At 36.9% G+C, this 25456-nt stretch overlaps 4 protein-coding genes across 4 annotated transcripts; 2 read left to right on the top strand and 2 right to left on the bottom strand.

Annotated features, from left to right (window-relative positions):
- Positions 1 to 2613: 2613 nt before the first annotated feature.
- On the bottom strand, positions 2614 to 3585 carry LOC127653278 (hemoglobin subunit alpha-like). The gene is made up of 3 exons (XM_052139919.1): positions 3421 to 3585; positions 3099 to 3306; positions 2614 to 2844 (listed from the first exon to the last, which is right to left on the bottom strand). Exons 1-3 carry the CDS (start codon positions 3513 to 3515, stop codon positions 2716 to 2718), a joined length of 432 nt encoding a protein of 143 aa, XP_051995879.1. The 5' UTR covers positions 3516 to 3585; the 3' UTR covers positions 2614 to 2715.
- A 1110-nt stretch (positions 3586 to 4695) lies between these two features.
- Positions 4696 to 5544, top strand: LOC127652570 (hemoglobin cathodic subunit beta-like). Its single transcript, XM_052138775.1, has 3 exons — positions 4696 to 4863; positions 4969 to 5191; positions 5306 to 5544. Exons 1-3 carry the CDS (start codon positions 4772 to 4774, stop codon positions 5432 to 5434), a joined length of 444 nt encoding a protein of 147 aa, XP_051994735.1. The 5' UTR covers positions 4696 to 4771; the 3' UTR covers positions 5435 to 5544.
- A 13409-nt stretch (positions 5545 to 18953) lies between these two features.
- Positions 18954 to 19924, bottom strand: LOC127652571 (hemoglobin subunit alpha-like). The gene is made up of 3 exons (XM_052138777.1): positions 19760 to 19924; positions 19438 to 19645; positions 18954 to 19183 (listed from the first exon to the last, which is right to left on the bottom strand). The coding sequence occupies exons 1-3, from the start codon at positions 19852 to 19854 to the stop codon at positions 19055 to 19057; spliced, it is 432 nt and encodes a 143-aa protein (XP_051994737.1). The 5' UTR covers positions 19855 to 19924; the 3' UTR covers positions 18954 to 19054.
- Positions 19925 to 21051: 1127 nt separating this feature from the next.
- On the top strand, positions 21052 to 21975 carry LOC127652569 (hemoglobin cathodic subunit beta-like). The gene is made up of 3 exons (XM_052138774.1): positions 21052 to 21201; positions 21307 to 21529; positions 21644 to 21975. Exons 1-3 carry the CDS (start codon positions 21110 to 21112, stop codon positions 21770 to 21772), a joined length of 444 nt encoding a protein of 147 aa, XP_051994734.1. The 5' UTR covers positions 21052 to 21109; the 3' UTR covers positions 21773 to 21975.
- Positions 21976 to 25456: the final 3481 nt, after the last annotated feature.

Raw genomic sequence — 25456 nt, 5'->3', positions numbered from 1 at the left:
GCTACATACTACCTAACTATACCAGACAGTTTACTGTTGCACTGCAGTTATGTTGCACTATTGTATGTTTTGTATGTTATATGTTGTACTACGATCAAGAAACCGAGGTGTAAAATATATATATACAAAAGATGTGGATATTAGAGATGCAGGATCGTTGCTTGACTCAATTAAACCATATTCTAAACCTATTGACAAAGACTCCAAAAACAAATGTGATAAGGAAATAACATTGGATGAAATACAACAGCATTGCTAAATTAAAAAACAATAAATCACCAGGTGAAGATGGTTAAGATGGTTTATTTTATAAGTCCTTTCAAAAGATCTTTCTTTATTTCATGTAGGCTACATGTTTTTCATTAAATATTGGAAGCTGTGAAAATGTTGCCCACAATGTCTCAGAGTATAATTACCCTTATACAAAACTCAGGTAAAGATCCATTTAGGATTGATAATTGGAGGCCTATATCATTCATTAATATTAATTAATAATTATGGTTTTCCGCTTGTCGTCTGCAATGAATGGACCATAAAAGCACTGCTTATTCTACCATTTGTTTTTAGTTGATTATGCATTAATTAATAATGATGCCAATCTTTGTTTGTTTTGTTTGATTATTACAAAGCATTTGATTCTATTGATCGGGCTTTTTTAGTGGATGCTCTTGTTTTGTTTTTTTGGTTTGATATAATTGTATTAAAGCTATCCGTACACTTCATTGCAATGGCTCTATTGTCCCTTTGGAACAAGCCCCAGATTTAATATTTCTAGAGGTGTCAAACAAGGAGACCCCGCAGCTCCCTTCTTATTTTTATTAGCAAGTGATATTTCTTCATAAAAAGAACCCCGTTTCAAGGCATTCGTTTATTTTATAAATAAATAAATACAAATTTCTCAACTTGCTGATGATACAACGTTATCTTTGAGGAGTGATATCGACATAGCACTTGAGTGTTTAAATAGTTTCTCTTTAATATCAGGATTAAATAGAAATATGAATAAGTGTGTACTGTTTGCTTTGAAAGAAATACCGGAGGGTTTGACAGAATTAAATGGCATTCCAATAAAATATTAAAGTTTCATACAAATATGTAAAAATCAAATGGAGAAATAATTTGAACTATCTTCCGCTAATTGATCAAGTTCAAAATACACTTAATTGTTGGTAAATTAGAGACTTGTCTTTGAGTGGTAGAATATTGCTGTCAAAGGCTGAAGGATTGTCAAGATTAGTTCATGCAGATATGGTCTTGAATGTTCCACAGTCAATCATTAAACAGGTGAATAAGAAAATGTATAACTTTATTTGGAAGAATAAGCCACATAAACGGAGGCGTTTTATGTTATCCTTTTCATCAAGGTGGTTTAAATGTTATTGACTTTGAAATGTCTAATACAATTCTTAAGATTACAAATATTCAGAATTGCATTAAATCAAATAATAAACTTTGGTACTATATCCCAAATTAGATTTTAAGCCGAAGTTGATGTATTGAATTCCTCCTCGTCTGTAACTTTGATGTTTGCAAAATTCCCATTAAACTTTCATAGGCAAATAGAAACTTCCAGTATCTGCTAAAGAATACGCAAATGTCTTTGATGCTATTTTATCTGGACTCCTTCAGTTGTTGCTTTTTGCTGAAGTTGTAGATTCGAATCCAACTGTTTTAATTAGAAATTAAATGGTTTGAGTATTATTAATAATAAATACAATAATAGTTTCCTTAGACAGATTTGGCAGCAGGTTAAGATACCCCCAGCGAAAAGCTTTTGGAATTCAAGTTTTCAAGATATTAAGTGGGAGGATGTTTTCATGGTCTTTAGGAGAAGTTGTGTTACAAATAAAATAAGGGATGTTTCATTTAAAATTATTCATTGCATTTACCCTGTAAATCAGGTCAGAAGGAGATTTAGTAAATAAATTGACTTGAAATGTGTGTTTGCAACTTCAGCATTGAGAGTATTGTGCATCTTCTCTTTGATTGTTTTTGTTCTAAAATATTTTGGTGTAAATTAGATTTTTTTTTTTAAAGGAGATCACTGGGATTGAGAGAATTGTTTATAGTTAAAGATGATTTTTTTTTTACTGATAACCCCTTAGAAAATAAAATATGTGTCATTAACCTATTTATTTTTTAGGTAAATATTATATCCATAAATGTAATCCCACATTTTGGACAATTTAAGTTCGATCTCTATCAGGACCTTGACATTTTGGAGGGTGTGAGGAACATAAAGGCAACAAAGACTCTGGACTGTTGTATAGTGTCTTGAACTTGTACCCATATTAGACACCCTGCTTCTGGCTTTTGAATGTTAATACCCCTTTGTAGTTATGTATGTTTTTCTGTTTCTTTGCTTGTTTATCTTTTTCCCCGGTTAATTCTTCTGTTATGTGAACTGTTACAATAAAGCGTTCAAAAACAAAAACAAAATAATACTTTTTCTCAAGTTTGGTGAACTTGGACAGGCAATTTGCAGCGTTGACTGTTCGGTAGTGAGCTCTTGTGTGTGGGCGGGGCTTCGTATACAGCTACACTGAAGGATATAATTTTGGCAGCAATTTTCTTTTTATCTTCATTCGTTTGAGTACACAATGAGAAGAGTCGTTTTTGGTTGTTACATATTTTATTAATTGCATTTGACATTTTATCTTTATGCTTTTAAGTGACTCCGATAGCAGGTACACGCAAAGCTGCTGAATGATGTGCTTATCTGTATTTATCAGCAAGAGCAGCAGACAGAGCCGCGAGGAACTTGTCCACAGACACATGCACTTCTGCGGTGAAATCAGCCGGGAAATGAATCGCAAGAGTCACGAGGATGTTATGGGACAAAATCTGAAAAAATAAATAAATAACAAACAAATAAGAATGTAGTGAATTAACAATCAATATACATTAGGAATAAATAACCTCAATATTTCTCATTTGGATGTCTTCCCATCACCTCATCTTCTTATCAGCAAAGTGCTCCATTACCAGATTTCAGTGTGTCAGAGATTAATGGGGCACACTAAAGTTCAATCCAGAGAATGATTTAAAAACTGCACTAAAAACACTATTGCAAAGATCCTTGGCACAGGACCTCTCACCTTGAAGTTTCCAGGATCTATGCGGAGCTCAGTGGCATGCAGTTCACTCAGGGAGCTCAGCCCACCAACAAGATCATCAATTTTACCCACAGCATCAGTAATGGCTGCCATCACAGTTTTACCATGCTTCATCACTGGGGCAGAGCCAGGAGAGGTTTCAGGCCAATGAGCAAAATATGTTTTGGTCTGAGGGTAGACAACAAGCATTCTGCAGAAAGGAAAAGAATCAGTTCATGGTCTTTTACATAACAGTGATAAAAATCTTTCCATATTGATTTGTTGTTTTTAAAGACAAAAGTACATTTAAAAGTTGTGCGCTTACCTCCCTAGAGCTTCCTGTCCTATGGCGTCGGCTTTACTAGAGATTTTACCCCAGAAGGCTCTGACCAAGTTCTTATCCTTAGCTGTCAAACTCATTTCTCGATCTTTTCCACGTACTGTATTTATTAAGAGTAGGGCTTTTGGGTTGTAGGATAAGGTGGTGTTTATATACTGTAACGTCCAAACACACCACACCCAACATTGCAGCCAGCTCCACCTCAAACACTTCAGCCAACACTTTCAGATGAATATCGTCTATCCATTTCATCATTCACACAGCAACAAATTATGTGAAAAACAGTGAATGCTTATATATTTAGTCAAAACAAAATAATAAAGTACATGAATCCATTATGTATGTTTGAATCTAAAACAATAATGTAATATATAATCCACTCACCAGAATATACAAGGATGGTTGTGGAATACTGTAATAATTGACTGAAGGAATGCAACAACTCTATTAAGGTAATAATATATATATATATATATATATATATATCAGTATATATGTTGCTGTCCTCAGACGACCCAGAGCATCTCTTATGCAAGGAAACTCATTCAGAAAACAAATACATTGATTCATTTGAGTGTCATCTTTTATTAAATCACACACTCGATTTGCTAAATTATATCTACATTTTTAATCAAAATTTTCATTCAAATTATTATATGTATTTGTTTTCTGTAAGAGTGTCCTTGCGTAAGAGATGCTCCGGGTCATTTGAGGACAGCAAATTAGCCTACACCTTTGGGTGGGCCACATTAAAAGGAACAGGACATTCACTCTTATCAAAATGTACCAATTTAAGACACTTTGAAATGGGAGGAGCTGGTCTGAATGCCCAGATAATAAAAAACTGGCAGTTAATCAACTTTAAAAACCTTGTTTATTTTTTATTAGGAAGTTCATTCTACGTGAATTTAATGTGAAAATTAATACAGCAGAAATCTTCCCTTATAATGATGTCCCTGATTCATTTGAAAACTGGCGAGTCGAATAATTGCATTTGTTTTGTTCGGTGGATCGTGTTTTAAGCAACCAAAGACTTTGCGTTTGATTGATACAATGGAACAACCATTATGACGTTTAAAACAAGTTTGGAATTTGTACTAGAGTTAGAGTTTAGATGAATCTCTTTGTGACGTATTCCTGAAAAATCTTATTTCAAAATTTCTAATCAAAATGTAACATTTGCTAGGGTCAGATCCAAATACGATCAATAGGTGTAGCCAATCAGTCTCAGTCTGATGCGGGGCGGAGAGTATAAATAAAAACTCCCCACACCGCCTCCATCTACAGTACGTGCAACATTCACACTTGTTGATATAACGAATAAAAGCTAATCAAGATGGTGGAGTGGTCAGATTCCGAGCGTAAGACTATTGTGAGTGTCTGGGGTCAAATCAACATCGATGAAATCGGACCCCAGTCTCTGGCAAGGTAATGTGATCTCATGTCAAATATGATTTACATAATTCAGTCGTGCATTTTGTAAGAAATATGGGACTTGCATATTTCCATTATTCCATTTGTTGCATGTAACAGGATGCTGATCGTATATCCCTGGACTCAGAGGTACTTCGGGACCTTTGGAAACCTGTTCAACGCAGCTGCAATCCTGGGCAATCCCAAGGTGGCTGAACATGGCAAAACTGTGCTTGGTGCGTTGGACAAAGGCGTGAAGAACCTAGATAACATCAAAGGCACATACTCCAAACTAAGCTTGCTGCACTGCGAGAAACTCAACGTCGATCCCGACAACTTCAGGGTACATGATACTTATTTGTATTCCAAATATGACCTTATAATCATGATACAGAGCAAATATCTAATATTTAGACTTTTGCTTCCTAACAAATGCACGTAATCTTGAATCCCACAGCTGTTGGCCGATTGCCTGACCATTGTCATTGCGACCAAATTCGGATCCGCTTTTAACCCTGAGGTTCAGGCCACCTGGCAGAAATTCCTGTCTGTCGTTGTGTCCGCGCTCTCCAGCCGTTACTTCTAAAGTCCTGGTCACGATCTACGAGGAACCACACACTGATTCTCTACATTCAATGATGGTCCAATGCATCACAGAGTTTAAAAAGTATATACATAAAGTAATCAATAATTGTATTGATTTTGTATCTCTTTTTCATGAAGTGAATCAAGTCATGTTTATTCATAAAGCAAAATTAAAATAACACAAGTTGACCCAAACTAGGGAAGAGGAATGTTGTTTGGCACACCTTTTCTTTCATTCTTGAATATCTCTGGTGGAACAAAATGTTAATAGACCTGAACTAAAATGCATTCCATGTCAACAAATATGTTTTCATTTTGTTAATTAATTAGTAAAGTTGTATTGTGCATTTTGTAGATGTGGGGTTGTTTGACGCTAATGTTAAAAGAATTGTTCACCCAAAAATGAAAATGCTCTCATCATTTACACTAGTAATCGACCAATATTGGTGTTTTAATGGCCGATATCCAGAGAGCAGGGTGGCAGAAAGGCAGATAAAATCCTAAATAACAAACATAAAATTGCTAAAAAGATAATAATTATAATAAGTCTAATTAATAACTCTTATGTAGCACTATATTTATTCAATTTCACACAAAACTTTAACTTTGTAAGAAAAAATAACAATATTGTATTTTAAATGGTAGATAGCAGTTTCTTCTGATTTCTGTTTAGTCATCACATTTTTTTAATTTACTTGCACATGAAGAAATTGTTAATATATGAGGAAGAAGGAAATAACAGTACACACAGTAGTCCAGCAACCATAGATGACATGTCCACATTAGCAATTGCATTTATTCCAAAAAATGCTGATCAAACCAATTACAGTGCATAGTGAATAAGACATTTACTTATAGCACACATGACACACTTTTTACCTTGAAGTTGCACCAGAGACTACTTAGCAGAGATGGGCCCCTTCTATTAAAATGAATGGAAAAAATTAGAACGCCCAACTGCAGCCAACGGTCAATGGATGTAGACGGAATTCCAGCCTTACAGGTAAAAAGGCAATCACCTTTTAGATACCAACATCACCTGCCAATCAGCTTGAGAATGCACATATTAGATATAAAAGCCAAGAATTGTTTTTAATCTGAGGTAAAGAACCACCATTTATGAGACCAGTCTTGTCTGATTTTACTGCTGATTTAATATACGTTCCTTGATTGTAGTGGCTAAGTGGTTGAGGCTCAGGGTTACTGACCAGAAGGTTGGGGGTTCAAGCCCCAGCACCACCAAGATGCCACTGTTGGGCCCTTGAGCATGGCCCTTAACCCTATCTGCTCCAGGGGTGCTGTATTATGGCTGACCCTGCACTCTGACCCCAGCTTAGCTGGGATATGTGAAAAACTAATATTTCACTGTATATATGCAAAAAACTGTGTGTATAATGCGTGACCAAAAGAAAGGATTCTAAAGGATTCGATAATCTTGACCACCTGTTTTGGAGATTTTGTTCTTTCCCCATTCAAGTAGATATGAGCTGTACTTTTATGCTGCTTGTATTCATAGAAAATATAGCAGCCCAGGAGTTCCCAAGGCGTTCCTAAGATGAATACTAAGTGGACTGACTTGTGTGGAGCATGAGCTTTCTAATGATAATGTAAATATTAAATACAAATGTAGGAGTTCTAAGAGTAGGTGGCAGAAGGAAGCAGGAGCTGTCATCACAGTGCAGGTGTGTATTATTTTATTCTCAATTAACTCAAAATAGGCTTTCCAGAAAGAACTTAAATTTTAACACACAGCTTCAATGATAACAATCAACATTAACTCAATAATTATATAATTCAAACAGCTTAGCATACAGCTTCGGTCTGGGTGTGTGCGCATCTCGGACTTTCACTCTTGGTCTGGAATTCTGCAGGCCTTTTAAAGCCTGTCTTCAATAATCACTGAAATGAGACACAGGTGTTTAGAGTCAATAATCACCAGGTGATGGCTCTTACCGCTTCCTCTCTCCCCACTGACAGACACACGACCACGTCCCCCTCCACATACCCCCACCGCCCAACTCGGCCTCAACCATCTGCGGCCCTGGACTGTGGATGAACTTAAATTTGAACGGCTGAAGTGCCAAGTACCAACGAGTGATCTGCATGTTGGCACCCTTAGCGGAGGGTTAGGATAGCCCATTTGATTGCAAAGCACACTTTCTCAATTGTGCTGTTCTTAGTCTTTTTTTACTTTATTTACTTATTTTGATCTGTTGCTTCTGGGAAAGCGCATATGCATAAAAGTGTTGGGTATTTTACAAACCGCTACAAATTTACATTTGTTCACCTATGCAACATAAGAGTCATACTTAGGCCTATGTTACATAATTTACTGCAAATTATTATTGTTACGTTTACTGCACTTATTTGTTTATGTGTTTTATAGTAATGGGTTTCTGTAAAGGGATTTAGATGGGCAAGGAGGAGGCGAGAACCAGCTTGACAATATAAATAATAGTTTCATGAGAAACTTAAACAAAAGACAGAAACTCACACATGACGGTCATGCCCATAATCGATCTCTCTCTCCCGCACCATCTTCCACAGTCGGCCTTTATCCCTCCCAGAGGCTTGATTAGCCTGATAAGGGACCTGGTGTGTAGAATCAACACCCGGCCCGCCCTCCGCCCTGCCACATTTCTTTTTGTATTTGTTTTTAATTGTATGTTTTTGTTTCCTCTGTGTGAAGGCCTTTGTTCACACATTTGGTATACAAAGACATAGAATGCACTGCAATTCACAGCAATAGTATTAATATTTGGCGAAGAAAAACTTAAAGGTGCAGTATGTAAGATTCAGAAACCCTTGTTATTATCGACACCTGTGGCCGTTAAATGAACTGCAGCCAGCTACCTGTTGCTCGTGCTCGTGCACACACGCCATAGGTTTGCAAGCAGTGACATGCAGTGATGTCTTAAAGAGGCTAGGCACTGAGTTATGAAAGCCAGATTACCTGATTTATTGTTTAAGCTATTTACCTAATAACAGTGAACATTACGCACAAGCGCGGCATATCAAGAAATGTACAAATCAGGATGTATATCGTGTACTCTCTCTCTCTCTCTCTCTCTCTCTCTCTCTCTATCTTGCGGGAGTGCTTGGGTGCGTGTGAGAGTGTTCACGAGCTTTCTTCTACTGTTATTCTTTTTTTCTTTCTTCTAACTAAGGGGGATTATTTAAAAGTGAGAACCTACGAAGTAAAGTGTTTTGAATATTATTTGGCGCATCGCCGCCGGGAGGATTGTTTGACGGAGTTGGGATGGCATCTCGGCCTGAGAGCGGAGAAGCGCCAGCGCCACCGCCACCGCCACCATCACTCCGACATGGCGTCAGGTGTGAGGTTGAATCGAGTGTGGCGGTGGAGGAAGTTTTAGTATCAATTGGAGAACAAGTTGGATATGAGAATATCTATTCGGCGTCAAGAATGAATAAAGCTGTGGTGGTTTTTTTAAAGGAAGAGAATTTGGTTAACCATCTAGTATGCAGCGGGATTTCGGTAAGTGGACTCTTTGTTGCTATTTCTCCACTGGTTAACCCGACCCGAAAAGTAATCATTTCAAACGTGCCTCCGTTCATCCCTGATGACGAAATTGAGCGTGCACTTTTATGGTATGGAAACTTTGCTAGTACGCTAAAAACGATTCCACTCGGATGCAAAAATACGGCTCTAAAACATGTTATGTCGTTTAGGAGACAGGTGGCAATGTTTCTGAAACAACCTGAATTGGATGTGTCACTTAGAGTTTCACATGAAGGGAAAACATACATGGTATATGCTAGCACAGGCAGTTTAAAGTGCTTTGAATGTGGAGATGTGGGGCATAAAAGGTCTAAGTGTCCAAATAAGGCGGGTAGTAGTGGCGTTAATAATGTCACACTGAATCCTGCTGCTGATTCAGAGGCCAATGAATCTAATCGAGAGCAAACGATTCCCAATGTAATCCCTGTTGTGATTCCTACTATTGATTCAGAGGCAAGAAACGAATCCAATGGAGAGCAAACGATTCAAAATGAAATAAAAGAAAGTGATGGAAGTGTTGTTGTTGCATTATGTAGTAGTGTAGAACATGGAAAAAGGACTTTTGACAAGACTGTAGAACTTAAGGAAAGTCTTGGATCAGAATGTAACAAAAGTGAGGATGTTCAGATGAAAAAAGTGGTTAATATGGAGGTGAACGAGATGTTGAGTTGTCCCGAGATGGCTAGAGAGGAAGAATTAAGGGATGAGGATACCCTTTCGGATATTTCTGAGATTGGGTCTCAAAATATGGAAGAGATGTACTCTTTGGATGAGATCAATGATTTTTTGGACACAACATTTGGTAAAACAGTAGAGGTGAAAGATTTTTTCCCAGATGTGGAAAAATTTGTTTTTTCAGTGAAAGTACTGCAGCGTACAGTAAGTTATGATGCACTGAGCAAACAAAAGAGGTTTAGATTAAAGAAACTGATTACGAAATTGAGGAAAAATAAAGGGCCGTCTCCTTTTAAAAAGTAATGGCTAAAATGCACTGGGTGATTCTTATGATGGTTATCTTTCTCTCTTTCTGTCTCTGTCCATTTTATATTCTAACCTTTTTATGGAGAACTTAAGAGTGGGATCTTTAAATATAAATGGAGGAAGAGATGGGGATAAATTAGTAGCGATATCTGAGTTCTTAAATATAAATAAAGTTAATATTGTGTTTTTGCAAGAGACTCGCAGTAATGATGAGAATGAAATTGAGTGGAATAGATGGTGGAAAGGGAATTTGGTATTAAGTCATGGGACAAACAATAGTCTGGGAGTAGCTATTTTATTTAAAAAAGGGTTGACTGTCAATATTTTATTTACTGAAGAAATTGAAAAAGGGAGGGTATTATTACTAAAAATACAGTATGGGGAACATGTTTTTGTTCTAGTGAATGTGTATGCTCCAAATAATGGGATGGAAAGAGTAAGAGTATTTGACAAATTAGATAAAGCCCTTCAAAAATTTGATGATGACACTTGGTTAGTGTTAGGAGGGGACTGGAACTGTACTATTAACTTTTTAGTTGATAGGAATGGTGAAAAGCCACATAGTCACTCTAGTAAATTATTGTCTAATATAATGGGAAAATATGATTTAATAGATGTGTGGAGAAGAAGGAATATTGGAGTGAGATGGTATACATGGATTAAAGTCATAGAAAATATGGTTAGGGGGGCTAGACTGGACAGGTTTTATTTAAGTAAGATGGTGGAAAATAGGGTAATGAGTGCATCAATATTGCCGAACGGTTTTTCCGACCATCATTTAATAATGTTTGATTTCAATATAAAGCAAACTTCAAGACCTAGGTATTATTGGCATTGTAATGAAAAAATCCTTAAAGACACATCCTTTTGTGATAGTTTTAAGCTGTTTTGGGAGAAATGGAAAGAAAGAAAAAGCGTTTTGAAAACCTTAGTCAATGGTGGGCTGCAAGGTGCAAATTAAAGAGTTTTGTCAAAATTTTTCCACTTGTATGTTTTTGAATGTGAAAAAAACTATACAAAGCTTGCAAAAGGAAATTGAGTGTTTGGAAGAGGACTTGACCAAAAATGGAAGAGCACAGGACAATGGTATGCTTTTAAGCAAGAAAAAGAGAGAACTTGGAACTTTGTTACAAGAACAAGTGAAAGGGGCACTTGTAAGATCAAGGATTTGTTCCATCAAAGACATGGATGCCCCAACTTCATATTTTTTTAATTTGGAAAAAAAGACAGTTCAATATAAACAGATGCATTATCTTTGTTGCCAAAATGGAAATATAACAACAAATCCAGCTGAAATGAGGAAGTTGGCGATGGACTTTTATTCTGTGTTGTATAGTTCTGAGGAATGTGATCCTGATAGTGCAAAAGACTTACTTAAAGATTTACCACAGTTGGAGCAAGGAAAAAGTCAATCTTTGGATGATATCATTACACACGGAGTTAACAGAAGCAGTGCAGCAGTTGTCTAGGGGGCGTTCTCCAGGAATTGATGGATTAACAGCTGAGTTTTATAAACATTTCTGGGGAATAATAGGGGAGGATTTTTATGAAGTTGTACTAGAATGTTTTAAAAATAAAGTACTTCCTGTTAGTTGTAGGAGGGCTGTAATCTCGCTGTTGCCAAAAAAAGGAGATCTAGGTTTTTTAAAGAATTGGAGGCCGGTATCCTTATTATGTTTAGATTATAAAATATTTTCAAAATCTATTGCAAACAGGCTTAAAAATGTTTTAAACTTGTTGATTCATAAAGATCAAACATATTGTGTACCAAACCGATCAATAATGGACAATTTGTTCTTTTTAAGAGATGTGATTGATTGTGGTTGTATAAATGATTCTAATTTGGGTGTCCTGTCAATAGACCAAGAAAAAGCATTTGATAGGGTGGATCATGACTATCTTTTTAAAGTGTTAAAGAGTTTTGGGATCGGTGATCAATTCATTTCTTATGTTAAATTGTTATACTCTGATGTATCAGTTTTAATTAAGGTTGGTGGAGGAATAAGTGCCCCAGTAGCAGTCACTAGAGGTATTAGGCAGGGTTGTCCTCTTTCTGGGCAATTATATAGTCTTGTAATTGAACCTCTGCTGTGTAAATTAAGGAGAGATTTGGGTGGTTTTTCAATTACAGGTGTAAAGGAAACTTTTAAGGTGTATATGTCTGCTTATGCCGATGATGTAACCGTTTGTATTTCAGGACAAAATGATGTAACAGCTTTGGAAACAAGCATTGGGCAATACGAGATGGCTTCCTCAGCTAAAGTTAACTGGGAGAAAAGCGAGGGGTTCATTATTGGCCGGTGGAGAGACACCGACCTCCAAACTTCCAGGAGGACTGATCTGGGGAGGGAGGGTATAAAAGTGTTAGGTGTTTTTTAGGGAAGCAAAGTTTTAAAATTAAGAATTGGGAGGGAGTGCTGGAGAAGGTAGTAGCTCGATTGTCTAAATGGAAATGGCTATTACCACAATTATCCTACAGAGGAAGAGTTCTGGTGGCAAACAATCTGGCAGCTTCCATGCTTTGGCACAAAGTCATTGTTCTGGAACCACCAAGCTGAACTGATTTGTAACATACAGAGGAAAATTGTTGATTTTTTCTGGAGTGGTGAACACTGGACTCGGGCTGCAGTGCTTTACTTACCGCTACATGAAGGAGGTCAAGGTCTGGTGGATGTAAAGAGTCGAAATGTCGCTTTCAGGCTGCAAGCAGTGCAGAAACTTCTCTATCAAGAGGATTTAGCGTGGACACCGACGGCATGTGCATTCCTGCAGACGGTTGAAAGTTTTGGACTAGACAAACACCTGTTTTTATTGAAAATGGACAGGTTGAGACTGGACAATCTCTCTTCTTTTTATAAATCAATGTTGCAAGCTTGGAATAAGGTTTTGAAAGTGGAGAGAAACTTCAATGAGCTTGGAGACTGGATTAAAGAGGAACCACTGTTTCATAATCCGTTGATTCAGACTCGATTTTTATCATCAGTCAGCATTCGGAGAACTCTCGTAAAGAACGGAGTCACTAAACTGGGACATTTACTGGATAATGGCAGATGGAGTTCAGTGGACACTTTTAAAGAACTATCTGGTTTGTGCTCGATAAGAATTGCTTCAAAATTGAGAGATGAACTTTTTGCTGCTTTGCCGAGCAGTTACAGAAACCTTGTTGCTGGTGGAAATGTACAACAGCGGAAAGGAGGTTTTCCAAAGTTGAAAATTATTCCTGCTGTCAGTGAAGAACAAGGAGAGCTTGAAGGATCTATACTGACTTTTAAAACTCCACAGTTAGAAGAGCTTGACGTTGCATCAAAAACAGCATTGCTGTATGTTACAGTGAAAGTTATTCACATGGACTCACTCAGGCGGCAGAGTTTTTCAAAGTGGACAGAGACAATGGAGCCAGACTTCCTAGTGAGGGATAGGTGGAGAGTCCTGTATAAGCCTCCCATTGAGAAGCGGACAGCTGATCTGCAGTGGAGGCTTATCCACAGGGCGTATAGCTACTAACAGACACGTAGCACACCTGAATCCAGCAGTGGGGGGTTGCAGTTTTTGTAGTGTTGAAGAAACCATAGAACATTTGTTCTTAAGATGTTTGAGGCTTGGAGGTCTTTTTAATTTGCTTGATGCTTGGTTTAAGGGTTTTGGTGAGGAGTTCTCCCATAAAGTTTTTATCGGGGACTTAAATACAAAGTGTTCGATAGAGGAAAATTGTGTTTGTTAAATTATTTAATTGGTACAGCAAAGCTTGCAATGTGGAAAACAAGGAAAAACAAAGAGTTGGAAATTGGCTCAACAGATGTAGAAATGATGTTGAAGTGTATGGTAAAAGGAAGGATCAAAATTGAATTTTCATATTATAAGCTGATCAATAATGTTGAAAGTTTTTTAAGAATTTGGGGTATAAATGAGGTTTTATGTGTTATTGATAATGCAGATTTATTTTTTACTTTTTAATTTTAATTTTAAATGAATTGTTGCTGAGGTAAAATGATACAGGCAACAATAGTGTTGTAAATCCTGGATATAATGGAACAATAAAGATCGTTTCAATCTCTCTCTCTCTCTCTCTCTCTCTCTCTCTCTCTCTCTCTCTCTCTCTCTCTCTCTCTCTCTCTCACACACACACACACACAAGCGCGTAAACAGTGAACGTTACGCACAAGCGCGGCATATCAAGAAATGTACCTTTAATTGTGGTAGGTTATATTCAGCTTCCTTTGCTCGTCAAGTGCAAGGTCGATCCGAGATTTTCCAAAGGTTTTCAGTGTAATTTGACACTGGATGTGAGCTGACGACTTTTCAATGCTTGGTTAAAGCTGCGGGCAGGTTGTTCTAATCACAATATCCGAGACATATCCAGCTGCAGACCCGCAGCACCACCAGTTTCAGAACCCCAGTTTCAGAACCCCAGCGCCAGAACCTGAAGTGAGGGGTGGAGTTATTGACAATGAGATAAGCATGGCGGAGAGCATGGTGAGTTGTGTAACGCTTTTGACATCATGTTGTGAAAAATTATCGCATATATTAAGTTCAGCGTTTATCTGCTAAATATTTAATTTGTGCATAACTTTATCATCTTAATGAAGCTTGAATATGTTGTCATACTTTACTGTATTAAAAAAAATTCTACGGATGGTTCGATACATTTTTGCGTGTTGTAAATGAGCCTTGCGGTGACGTTTTGAAGACATCTTGTGAAGGTGTTAAAGTGTTTGTTCCACGTTCCTCTGTTATATGCATTGTTTGTGAGTTAATGTTACCTTATAGTTGATGGGGTTTTTTACGTTGAGATTATTGTGTGGTGCTTTCATCTCTTGTAGAGACATTTCGAATGAATGAAGACCACAAGGAAAAGGCCACGCAACAATCTCCTGGAACAGTCAGAAGCTTCCAGAGAGCCCATTCTATTTCATTTTGTGTTCAGGGATGACATGGAGTTATTTTAGCAAGAATGTAAGGACAAAATGGGCCTGAGAGTGAATTCCTCATTTGATACATTTTAAGTTTAATTTATACAGGATTGTCATGATAAAATGGGCCTAGGGGTGAATTGGTCATTTGTTGTATATATTTTTATTGTTTCTTTTAAAATGATGCTGAATTTTCTCTCTTTTTAGTTTTTTGACATGTTTTATTTTACATAAAGAAAAATGCATGCTGCACTTGTTCTTGTGAAATAAAGTATATTTTATATAAAATGCCCATAAGTTTCAAGCATTTTTTTTCACCATCATGATCAGGAAGTAACTCTCATAATACAATGAAACGGATAACTATATACAATTATATTACACAAGATCAATGTTTTAAAGTGCTTATTGTACTGTACCTTAAAGAATCATTATAACATACGTATAAAGTATGTTTCGTTTGTAATAAAAGCAAAGTACTCTCCAAAACGTTAGGTGGCGCTACTCGGTTTCGAACGTAAGCTCCGCCCCTCACTTCTGGCGCTGGGGTTCTGAAACTGGGGTTCTGAAACTGGTGGTGCTGCGGGTCTGCAGCTGGATACTATTGCAATATCCCGCTGAAGTCCAAACAGTCTGACTGGTTGAAAAAAGCAGGCAGGGATAGCAGTACAGCCGCTGATTGTTAGCACAGCCACATAGCCAATCTTTTCTTACATACCAATCAGTTTGAAATGATCGGATAATTTTTGGGCCCTTTTGCTGTACTAGTCCATCTAAGGCTGGCGTAGACCTCCCTCTTGCAATTAACTCATATTTGGAATTAAAATCGAGCTTGGAAAAATATCTTAATTCCGTGATTACGGCCGGTGCTGTCATTTTGATTTTGAATTTGGCGGGGATTAGGCATGTACGCTAGCTGTGGTGTAATGAGGTTAGCTACGCAAATGTCCAGGAATATCTCGATTTTAATTGGTCCATGTCTGATACGTAACGGAGATGATTACGGGCATAACATATTTACATCAAAAGGCACAGCAGATTTGTGCTTTTTGCCGTACATGTTAAAGAATACAGGATCGAATGGGTTTTATGTAGCAGTTACAGGATCGTAACTGCTACATTTGTCATCATAACGTCTAAACAATTGGAATAACACACATATTGCATATATAAATCACAAGAATAAAAAGTAAAAATACAAATACAAGTTTATTATTTAATAAACATTTTATTTTTGAATTTTGGCAGGGTAGACAGTGCCTAGTTTGCCTACCCTACCCAGTGATTGCAAGCCAGTGAACATCGGCCAAAACAATGATGTAGCACAAAGAGACTGAACATGATCCACCATCATCATGCGGACAGATGAGGTAGCATAATTAAAATTGCACAGTGATTGTTTTACTACAAACTTTGAGACTAAACTAAAACTTATCAGCTAATATATAGCTACTGATACACACATGCCTGCTACTACCGATCTTCAGACAGTTATACTGTTGCACTGCAGTTATGTTGCACTATTGTATGTTTTGTATGTTATATGTTGTACGATCAAGAAACTGAGGCGTAAATGGTTTGAAGGAGCAATATATATATATATATATATATATATATATATATATATATATATATATATATATATATATATATATATACAAAAGATGTGGATATTAGAGATGCAGGATTGTTGCTTGACTCAATTAAACCATATTCTAAACCTATTGACAAAGACTCCAAAAACAAATGTGATAAGGAAATAACATTGGATGAAATACAACAGCATTGCTAAATTAAAAAACAATAAATCACCAGGTGAAGATGGTTAAGATGGTTTATTTTATAAGTCCTTTCAAAAAGATCTTTCTTTATTTCATGTAGGCTACATGTTTTTCATTAAATATTGGAAGCTGTGAAAATGTTGCCCACAATGTCTCAGAGTATAATTACCCTTATACAAAACTCAGGTAAAGATCCATTTAGGATTGATAATTGGAGGCCTATATCATTCATTAATATTAATTAATAATTATGGTTTTCCGCTTGTCGTCTGCAATGAATGGACCGTAAAAGCACTGCTTATTCTACCATTTGTTTTTAGTTGATTATGCATTAATTAATAATGATGCCAATCTTTGTTGTTTTGTTTGATTATTACAAATCATTTGATTCTATTGATCGGGCTTTTTTAGTGGATGCTCTTGTTTTGTTTTTTTGGTTTGATATAATTGTATTAAAGCTATCCGTACACTTCATTGCAATGGCTCTATTGTCCCTTTGGAACAAGCCCCAGATTTAATATTTCTAGAGGTGTCAAACAAGGAGACCCCGCAGCTCCCTTCTTATTTTTATTAGCAAGTGATATTTCTTCATAAAAAGAACCCCGTTTCAAGGCATTCGTTTATTTTATAAATAAATAAATACAAATTTCTCAACTTGCTGATGATACAACGTTATCTTTGAGGAGTGATATCGACATAGCACTTGAGTGTTTAAATAGTTTCTCTTTAATATCAGAAATATGAATAAGTGTGTACTGTTTGCTTTGAAAGAAATACCGGAGGGTTTGACAGAATTAAATGGCATTCCAATAAAATATTAAAGTTTCATACAAATATGTAAAAATCAAATGGAGAAATAATTTGAACTATCTTCCGCTAATTGATCAAGTTCAAAATACACTTAATTGTTGGTAAATTAGAGACTTGTCTTTGAGTGGTAGAATATTGCTGTCAAAGGCTGAAGGATTGTCAAGATTAGTTCATGCAGATATGGTCTTGAATGTTCCACAGTCAATCATTAAACAGGTGAATAAGAAAATGTATAACTTTATTTGGAAGAATAAGCCACATAAACGGAGGCGTTTTATGTTATCCTTTTCATCAAGGTGGTTTAAATGTTATTGACTTTGAAATGTCTAATACAATTCTTAAGATTACAAATATTCAGAATTGCATTAAATCAAATAATAAACTTTGGTACTATATCCCAAATTAGATTTTAAGCCGAAGTTGATGTATTGAATACCTCCTCGTCTGTAACTTTGATGTTTGCAAAATTCCCATTAAACTTTCATAGGCAAATAGAAACTTCCAGTATCTGCTAAAGAATACGCAAATGTCTTTGATGCTATTTTATCTGGACTCCTTCAGTTGTTGCTTTTTGCTGAAGTTGTAGATTCGAATCCAACTGTTTTAATTAGAAATTAAATGGTTTGAGTATTATTAATAATAAATACAATAATAGTTTCCTTAGACAGATTTGGCAGCAGGTTAAGATACCCCCAGCGAAAAGCTTTTGGAATTCAAGTTTTCAAGATATTAAGTGGGAGGATGTTTTCATGGTCTTTAGGAGAAGTTGTGTTACAAATAAAATAAGGGATGTTTCATTTAAAATTATTCATTGCATTTACCCTGTAAATCAGGTCAGAAGGAGATTTAGTAAATAAATTGACTTGAAATGTGTGTTTGCAACTTCAGCATTGAGAGTATTGTGCATCTTCTCTTTGATTGTTTTTGTTCTAAAATATTTTGGTGTAAATTAGATTTTTTTTTTAAAGGAGATCACTGGGATTGAGAGAATTGTTTATAGTTAAAGATGATTTTTTTTTTTTTACTGATAACCCCTTAGAAAATAAAATATGTGTCATTAACCTATTTATTTTTTAGGTAAATATTATATCCATAAATGTAATCCCACATTTTGGACAATTTAAGTTCGATCTCTATCAGGACCTTGACATTTTGGAGGGTGTGAGGAACATAAAGGCAACAAAGACTCTGGACTGTTGTATAGTGTCTTGAACTTGTACCCATATTAGACACCCTGCTTCTGGCTTTTGAATGTTAATACCCCTTTGTAGTTATGTATGTTTTTCTGTTTCTTTGCTTGTTTATCTTTTTCCCCGGTTAATTCTTCTGTTATGTGAACTGTTACAATAAAGCGTTCAAAAACAAAAACAAAATAATACTTTTTCTCAAGTTTGGTGAACTTGGACAGGCAATTTGCAGCGTTGACTGTTTGGTAGTGAGCTCTTGTGTGTGGGCGGGGCTTTTGGCAGCAATTTTCTTTTTATCTTCATTCGTTTGAGTACACAATGAGAAGAGTCGTTTTGGTTGTTACATATTTTATTAATTGCATTTGACATTTTATCTTTATGCTTTTAAGTGACTCCGATAGCAGGTACACGCAAAGCTGCTGAATGATGTGCTTATCTGTATTTATCAGCAAGAGCAGCAGACAGAGCCGCGAGGAACTTGTCCACAGACACATGCACTTCTGCGGTGAAATCAGCCGGGAAATGAATCGCAAGAGTCACGAGGATGTTATGGGACAAAATCTGAAAAAATAAATAAATAACAAACAAATAAGAATGTAGTGAATTAACAATCAATATACATTAGGAATAAATAACCTCAATATTTCTCATTTGGATGTCTTCCCATCACCTCATCTTCTTATCAGCAAAGTGCTCCATTACCAGATTTCAGTGTGTCAGAGATTAATGGGGCACACTAAAGTTCAATCCAGAGAATGATTTAAAAACTGCACTAAAAACACTATTGCAAAGATCCTTGGCACAGGACCTCTCACCTTGAAGTTTCCAGGATCTATGCGGAGCTCAGTGGCATGCAGTTCACTCAGGGAGCTCAGCCCACCAACAAGATCATCAATTTTACCCACAGCATCAGTAATGGCTGCCATCACAGTTTTACCATGCTTCATCACTGGGGCAGAGCCAGGAGAGGTTTCAGGCCAATGAGCAAAATATGTTTTGGTCTGAGGGTAGACAACAAGCATTCTGCAGAAAGGAAAAGAATCAGTTCATGGTCTTTTACATAACAGTGATAAAAATCTTTCCATATTGATTTGTTGTTTTTAAAGACAAAAGTACATTTAAAAGTTGTGCGCTTACCTCCCTAGAGCTTCCTGTCCTATGGCGTCGGCTTTACTAGAGATTTTACCCCAGAAGGCTCTGACCAAGTTCTTATCCTTAGCTGTCAAACTCATTTCTCGATCTTTTCCACGTACTGTATTTATTAAGAGTAGGGCTTTTGGGTTGTAGGATAAGGTGGTGTTTATATACTGTAACGTCCAAACACACCACACCCAACATTGCAGCCAGCTCCACCTCAAACACTTCAGCCAACACTTTCAGATGAATATCGTCTATCCATTTCATCATTCACACAGCAACAAATTATGTGAAAAACAGTGAATGCTTATATATTTAGTCAAAACAAAATAATAAAGTACATGAATCCATTATGTATGTTTGAATCTAAAACAATAATGTAATATATAATCCACTCACCAGAATATACAAGGATGGTTGTGGAATACTGTAATAATTGACTGAAGGAATGCAACAACTCTATTAAGGTAATAATATATATATATATATATATATATATATCAGTATATATGTTGCTGTCCTCAGACGACCCAGAGCATCTCTTATGCAAGGAAACTCATTCAGAAAACAAATACATTGATTCATTTGAGTGTCATCTTTTATTAAATCACACACTCGATTTGCTAAATTATATCTACATTTTTAATCAAAATTTTCATTCAAATTATTATATGTATTTGTTTTCTGTAAGAGTGTCCTTGCGTAAGAGATGCTCCGGGTCATTTGAGGACAGCAAATTAGCCTACACCTTTGGGTGGGCCACATTAAAAGGAACAGGACATTCACTCTTATCAAAATGTACCAATTTAAGACACTTTGAAATGGGAGGAGCTGGTCTGAATGCCCAGATAATAAAAAACTGGCAGTTAATCAACTTTAAAAACCTTGTTTATTTTTTATTAGGAAGTTCATTCTACGTGAATTTAATGTGAAAATTAATACAGCAGAAATCTTCCCTTATAATGATGTCCCTGATTCATTTGAAAACTGGCGAGTCGAATAATTGCATTTGTTTTGTTCGGTGGATCGTGTTTTAAGCAACCAAAGACTTTGCGTTTGATTGATACAATGGAACAACCATTATGACGTTTAAAACAAGTTTGGAATTTGTACTAGAGTTAGAGTTTAGATGAATCTCTTTGTGACGTATTCCTGAAAAATCTTATTTCAAAATTTCTAATCAAAATGTAACATTTGCTAGGGTCAGATCCAAATACGATCAATAGGTGTAGCCAATCAGTCTCAGTCTGATGCGGGGCGGAGAGTATAAATAAAACTCCCCACACCGCCTCCATCTACAGTACGTGCAACATTCACACTTGTTGATATAACGAATAAAAGCTAATCAAGATGGTGGAGTGGTCAGATTCCGAGCGTAAGACTATTGTGAGTGTCTGGGGTCAAATCAACATCGATGAAATCGGACCCCAGTCTCTGGCAAGGTAATGTGATCTCATGTCAAATATGATTTACATAATTCAGTCGTGCATTTTGTAAGAAATATGGGACTTGCATATTTCCATTATTCCATTTGTTGCATGTAACAGGATGCTGATCGTATATCCCTGGACTCAGAGGTACTTCGGGACCTTTGGAAACCTGTTCAACGCAGCTGCAATCCTGGGCAATCCCAAGGTGGCTGAACATGGCAAAACTGTGCTTGGTGCGTTGGACAAAGGCGTGAAGAACCTAGATAACATCAAAGGCACATACTCCAAACTAAGCTTGCTGCACTGCGAGAAACTCAACGTCGATCCCGACAACTTCAGGGTACATGATACTTATTTGTATTCCAAATATGACCTTATAATCATGATACAGAGCAAATATCTAATATTTAGACTTTTGCTTCCTAACAAATGCACGTAATCTTGAATCCCACAGCTGTTGGCCGATTGCCTGACCATTGTCATTGCGACCAAATTCGGATCCGCTTTTAACCCTGAGGTTCAGGCCACCTGGCAGAAATTCCTGTCTGTCGTTGTGTCCGCGCTCTCCAGCCGTTACTTCTAAAGTCCTGGTCACGATCTACGAGGAACCACACACTGATTCTCTACATTCAATGATGGTCCAATGCATCACAGAGTTTAAAAAGTATATACATAAAGTAATCAATAATTGTATTGATTTTGTATCTCTTTTTTCATGAAGTGAATCAAGTCATGTTTATTCATAAAGCAAAATTAAAATAACGCAAGTTGACCCAAACTAGGGAAGAGGAATGTTGTTTGGCACACCTTTTCTTTCATTCTTGAATATCTCTGGTGGAACAAAATGTTAATAGACCTGAACTAAAATGCATTCCATGTCAACAAATATGTTTTCATTTTGTTAATTAATTAGTAAAGTTGTATTGTGCATTTTGTAGATGTGGGGTTGTTTGACGCAATGTTAAAAGAATTGTTCACCCAAAAATGAAAATGCTCTCATCATTTACACTAGTAATCGACCAATATTGGTGTTTTAATGGCCGATATCCAGAGAGCAGGGTGGCAGAAAGGCAGATAAAATCCTAAATAACAAACATAAAATTGCTAAAAAAGATAATAATTATAATAAGTCTAATTAATAACTCTTATGTAGCACTATATTTATTCAATTTCACACAAAACTTTAACTTTGTAAGAAAAAATAACAATATTGTATTTTAAATGGTAGATAGCAGTTTCTTCTGATTTCTGTTTAGTCATCACATTTTTTTAATTTACTTGCACATGAAGAAATTGTTAATATATGAGGAAGAAGGAAATAACAGTACACACAGTAGTCCAGCAACCATAGATGACATGTCCACATTAGCAATTGCATTTATTCCAAAAAATGCTGATCAAACCAATTACAGTGCATAGTGAATAAGACATTTACTTATAGCACACATGACACACTTTTTACCTTGAAGTTGCACCAGAGACTACTTAGCAGAGATGGGCCCCTTCTATTAAAATGAATGGAAAAAATTAGAACGCCCAACTGCAGCCAACGGTCAATGGATGTAGACGGGAATTCCAGCCTTACAGGTAAAAAAGGCAATCACCTTTTAGATACCAACATCACCTGCCAATCAGCTTGAGAATGCACATATTAGATATAAAAGCCAAGAATTGTTTTTAATCTGAGGTAAAGAACCACCATTTATGATACCAGTCTTGTCTGATTTTACTGCTGATTTAAAATACGTTCCTTGATCGTAGTGGCTAAGTGGTTGAGGCTCAGGGTTACTGACCAGAAGGTTGGGGGTTCAAGCCCCAGCACCACCAAGATGCCACTGTTGGGCCCTTGAGCATGGCCCTTAACCCTATCTGCTCCAGGGGTGCTGTATTATGGCTGACCCCAGCTTAGTTGGGATATGTGAAAAACTAATATTTCACTGTATATATGCAAAAAACTGTGTGTATAATGCATGACCAAAAGAAAGGATTCTAAAGGATTCGATAATCTTGACCACCTGTTTTGGAGATTTTGTTCTTTCCCCATTCAAGTAGATATGAGCTGTACTTTTATGCTGCTTGTATTCATAGAAAATATAGCAGCCCAGGAGTTCCCAAGGCGTTCCTAAGATGAATACTAAGTGGACTGACTTGTGTGGAGTATGAGCTTTCTAATGATAATGTAAATATTAAATACAAACGTAGGAGTTCTAAGAGTGGGTGGCAGAAGGAAGCAGGAGCTGTCATCACAGTGCAGGTGTGTATTATTTTATTCTCAATTAACTCAAAATAGGCTTTCCAGAAAGAACTTAAATTTTAACACACAGCTTCAATGATAACAATCAACATTAACTCAATAATTATATAATTCAAACCGCTTAGCATACAGCTTCGGTCTGGGTGTGTGCGCGTCTCGGACTCTCACTCTCGGTCTGGCATTCTGCAGGCCTTTTAAAGCCTGTCTTCAATAATCACTGAAATGAGACACAGGTGTTTAGAGTCAATAATCACCAGGTGATGGCTCTTGCTGCTTCCTCTCTCCCCACTGACAGACACACGACCACGTCCCCTTCCACACACCCCCACCGCCCAACTCGGTCTCAACCATCCACGGCCCTGGATGACCTTAAATTTGAACGGCTGAAGTGCCAGGTACCAACGAGTGATCTGCATGTTGGCACCCTTAGCGGAGGGTTAGGATAGCCCAATTGATGGCATGGCACACGTTCTCAATTGTGCTGTACTAAGTTTCCCTTAAAGGGCACCTATTGTGGCATTTAAAATGTTCCTAATATTGTTTTGGGAGTCCCCAACAACAGTTTTACATGCATGCAATGACAAAAAACACTTTTGTTGTCTTATAATATGCATTTATGTTTACCTGATTTGCTCACCGACTCCCAAATGATTCGTTCAACGACTCATTTTTCCAAACCCCTCCTTTGTGTGATGCTAATCTGCGGTGATTGGTCAGAGGACCCAGTTAGTTGTGATTGGTATACCCTGTGCAGAGATTGTCGGAAAAGGAACGCCCATCACCGCTTTGTAGTAAAGAAATCAAAATCAGAGAATTTAAGTTGATTTATGTTAGCATCATAGCCCAAAGTTCGGTGGTAAACACCCAATCAGTTATTGTTTGCGTTAGCCCAACGCATAAACATATTGGTAAAGCACTGCATTACTACAAGTTATTGCTCTATTCTTTATGACAACTCCAATAACATCGACAAACATTTCACATATTTAAAAAAAATTGACATTGGAGACCTAGAAGCTGCGCTGAGCATAACTTACACAACACACACAAATACTTACTAAGCATGCTAAAAAACACATAAAAGCAACAATTATTAATAATACTTACAGGTTGTGATTCGGAGGAGGAAGCTGATCCAAATAAACTTGGTACTGAACCTTCCTTCAGTATCAACCGGCTCGCGAATCCACACTTGAAAGCATTCATGTTCGTAAATGTGGAGCTCCGCCACCCCTGCCATCGCGTCACACAACACACACCAAGATTTGGGTTTGCAGGACCCATCCACACATAATGCTTTCAATAAACTTTTAAACCCCAGCCAATGTGTCCCCAAAATCAGTGAATGGGTGAGTTGGGAATTTAACCATGGCCTCCACTCTATGCCTTTTCCCCGAAAATGTAATATGTCTAGAGAAAAGTGTCAGGGTTAAGAACTGTACACATTTTAAAAGTAATATTTGGCATTCCCAATAATACAGCTTAGTATTTTAACCATTGTGTTGCAGACAGTTGAACTGTTTTTTGTTCTAACAGTATGATAGATACTGCATGTTGGACCAATAGGTGTAAAGGGAACAATGGAAAGGAGAAGGCGAGAACTTTGGCTTGACAATATAAATAATAGTTTTTTTAATATAAAACTGAACAAAAAGACACAAACAAACACATGATAGTCAGCTGACCACAAACTATCTCTCTCTCCTTGCAGCACATTCCGCAGCAGCCTTTATCCCTCTCAGAGGCTTAATTAGCCTGATAAGGGACAAGGGTCAAGGATCAAATGTTGATAACCCACCAAATCTCTGGATGCGAACACTGCTTTTTCTGCAGCAACAACAGTTCTAAGGCATTTGGGCAGCCCAGTTGCCACTGAGTCCAGTTTAGATTAGAAATAAGATACTGGCTTTAATTTCCCCCATTGTCTTGTGTCAGAACAGAAGTCATGTAACCTCCTGTTTCAACTACAGTCTGCACAAAAGTCATGTCAATCTGTCCCATTGTTGGTATTGA

Source organism: Xyrauchen texanus, chromosome 12 (assembly GCF_025860055.1).
Source record: "Xyrauchen texanus isolate HMW12.3.18 chromosome 12, RBS_HiC_50CHRs, whole genome shotgun sequence".
NCBI classification, from domain to species: domain Eukaryota; kingdom Metazoa; phylum Chordata; class Actinopteri; order Cypriniformes; family Catostomidae; genus Xyrauchen; species Xyrauchen texanus.
Note: the sequence above shows the minus strand (reverse complement) of the source record. Positions and strands in the feature narration are given on the sequence as shown.

What these genes read in the sequence shown, in the direction of transcription:
- LOC127652570 (XM_052138775.1), top strand. Translation starts at nt 4,772, where the DNA reads ATGGTGGAGTGGTCAGATTCCGAGCGTAAGACTATTGTGAGTGTCTGG. An exon ending in GGACCCCAGTCTCTGGCAAG is followed by an intron (nt 4,864 to 4,968) that starts GTAATGTGATCT and finishes TGCATGTAACAG; the next exon opens with GATGCTGATCGTATATCCCT. An exon ending in TCGATCCCGACAACTTCAGG is followed by an intron (nt 5,192 to 5,305) that starts GTACATGATACT and finishes TGAATCCCACAG; the next exon opens with CTGTTGGCCGATTGCCTGAC.
- LOC127652571 (XM_052138777.1), bottom strand. Translation starts at nt 19,854, where the DNA reads ATGAGTTTGACAGCTAAGGATAAGAACTTGGTCAGAGCCTTCTGGGGT. An exon ending in GGACAGGAAGCTCTAGGGAG is followed by an intron (nt 19,646 to 19,759) that starts GTAAGCGCACAA and finishes TCCTTTCTGCAG; the next exon opens with AATGCTTGTTGTCTACCCTC. An exon ending in TAGATCCTGGAAACTTCAAG is followed by an intron (nt 19,184 to 19,437) that starts GTGAGAGGTCCT and finishes TTATTTTTTCAG; the next exon opens with ATTTTGTCCCATAACATCCT.
- LOC127653278 (XM_052139919.1), bottom strand. Translation starts at nt 3,515, where the DNA reads ATGAGTTTGACAGCTAAGGATAAGAACTTGGTCAGAGCCTTCTGGGGT. An exon ending in GGACAGGAAGCTCTAGGGAG is followed by an intron (nt 3,307 to 3,420) that starts GTAAGCGCACAA and finishes TCCTTTCTGCAG; the next exon opens with AATGCTTGTTGTCTACCCTC. An exon ending in TAGATCCTGGAAACTTCAAG is followed by an intron (nt 2,845 to 3,098) that starts GTGAGAGGTCCT and finishes TTATTTTTTCAG; the next exon opens with ATTTTGTCCCATAACATCCT.
- LOC127652569 (XM_052138774.1), top strand. Translation starts at nt 21,110, where the DNA reads ATGGTGGAGTGGTCAGATTCCGAGCGTAAGACTATTGTGAGTGTCTGG. An exon ending in GGACCCCAGTCTCTGGCAAG is followed by an intron (nt 21,202 to 21,306) that starts GTAATGTGATCT and finishes TGCATGTAACAG; the next exon opens with GATGCTGATCGTATATCCCT. An exon ending in TCGATCCCGACAACTTCAGG is followed by an intron (nt 21,530 to 21,643) that starts GTACATGATACT and finishes TGAATCCCACAG; the next exon opens with CTGTTGGCCGATTGCCTGAC.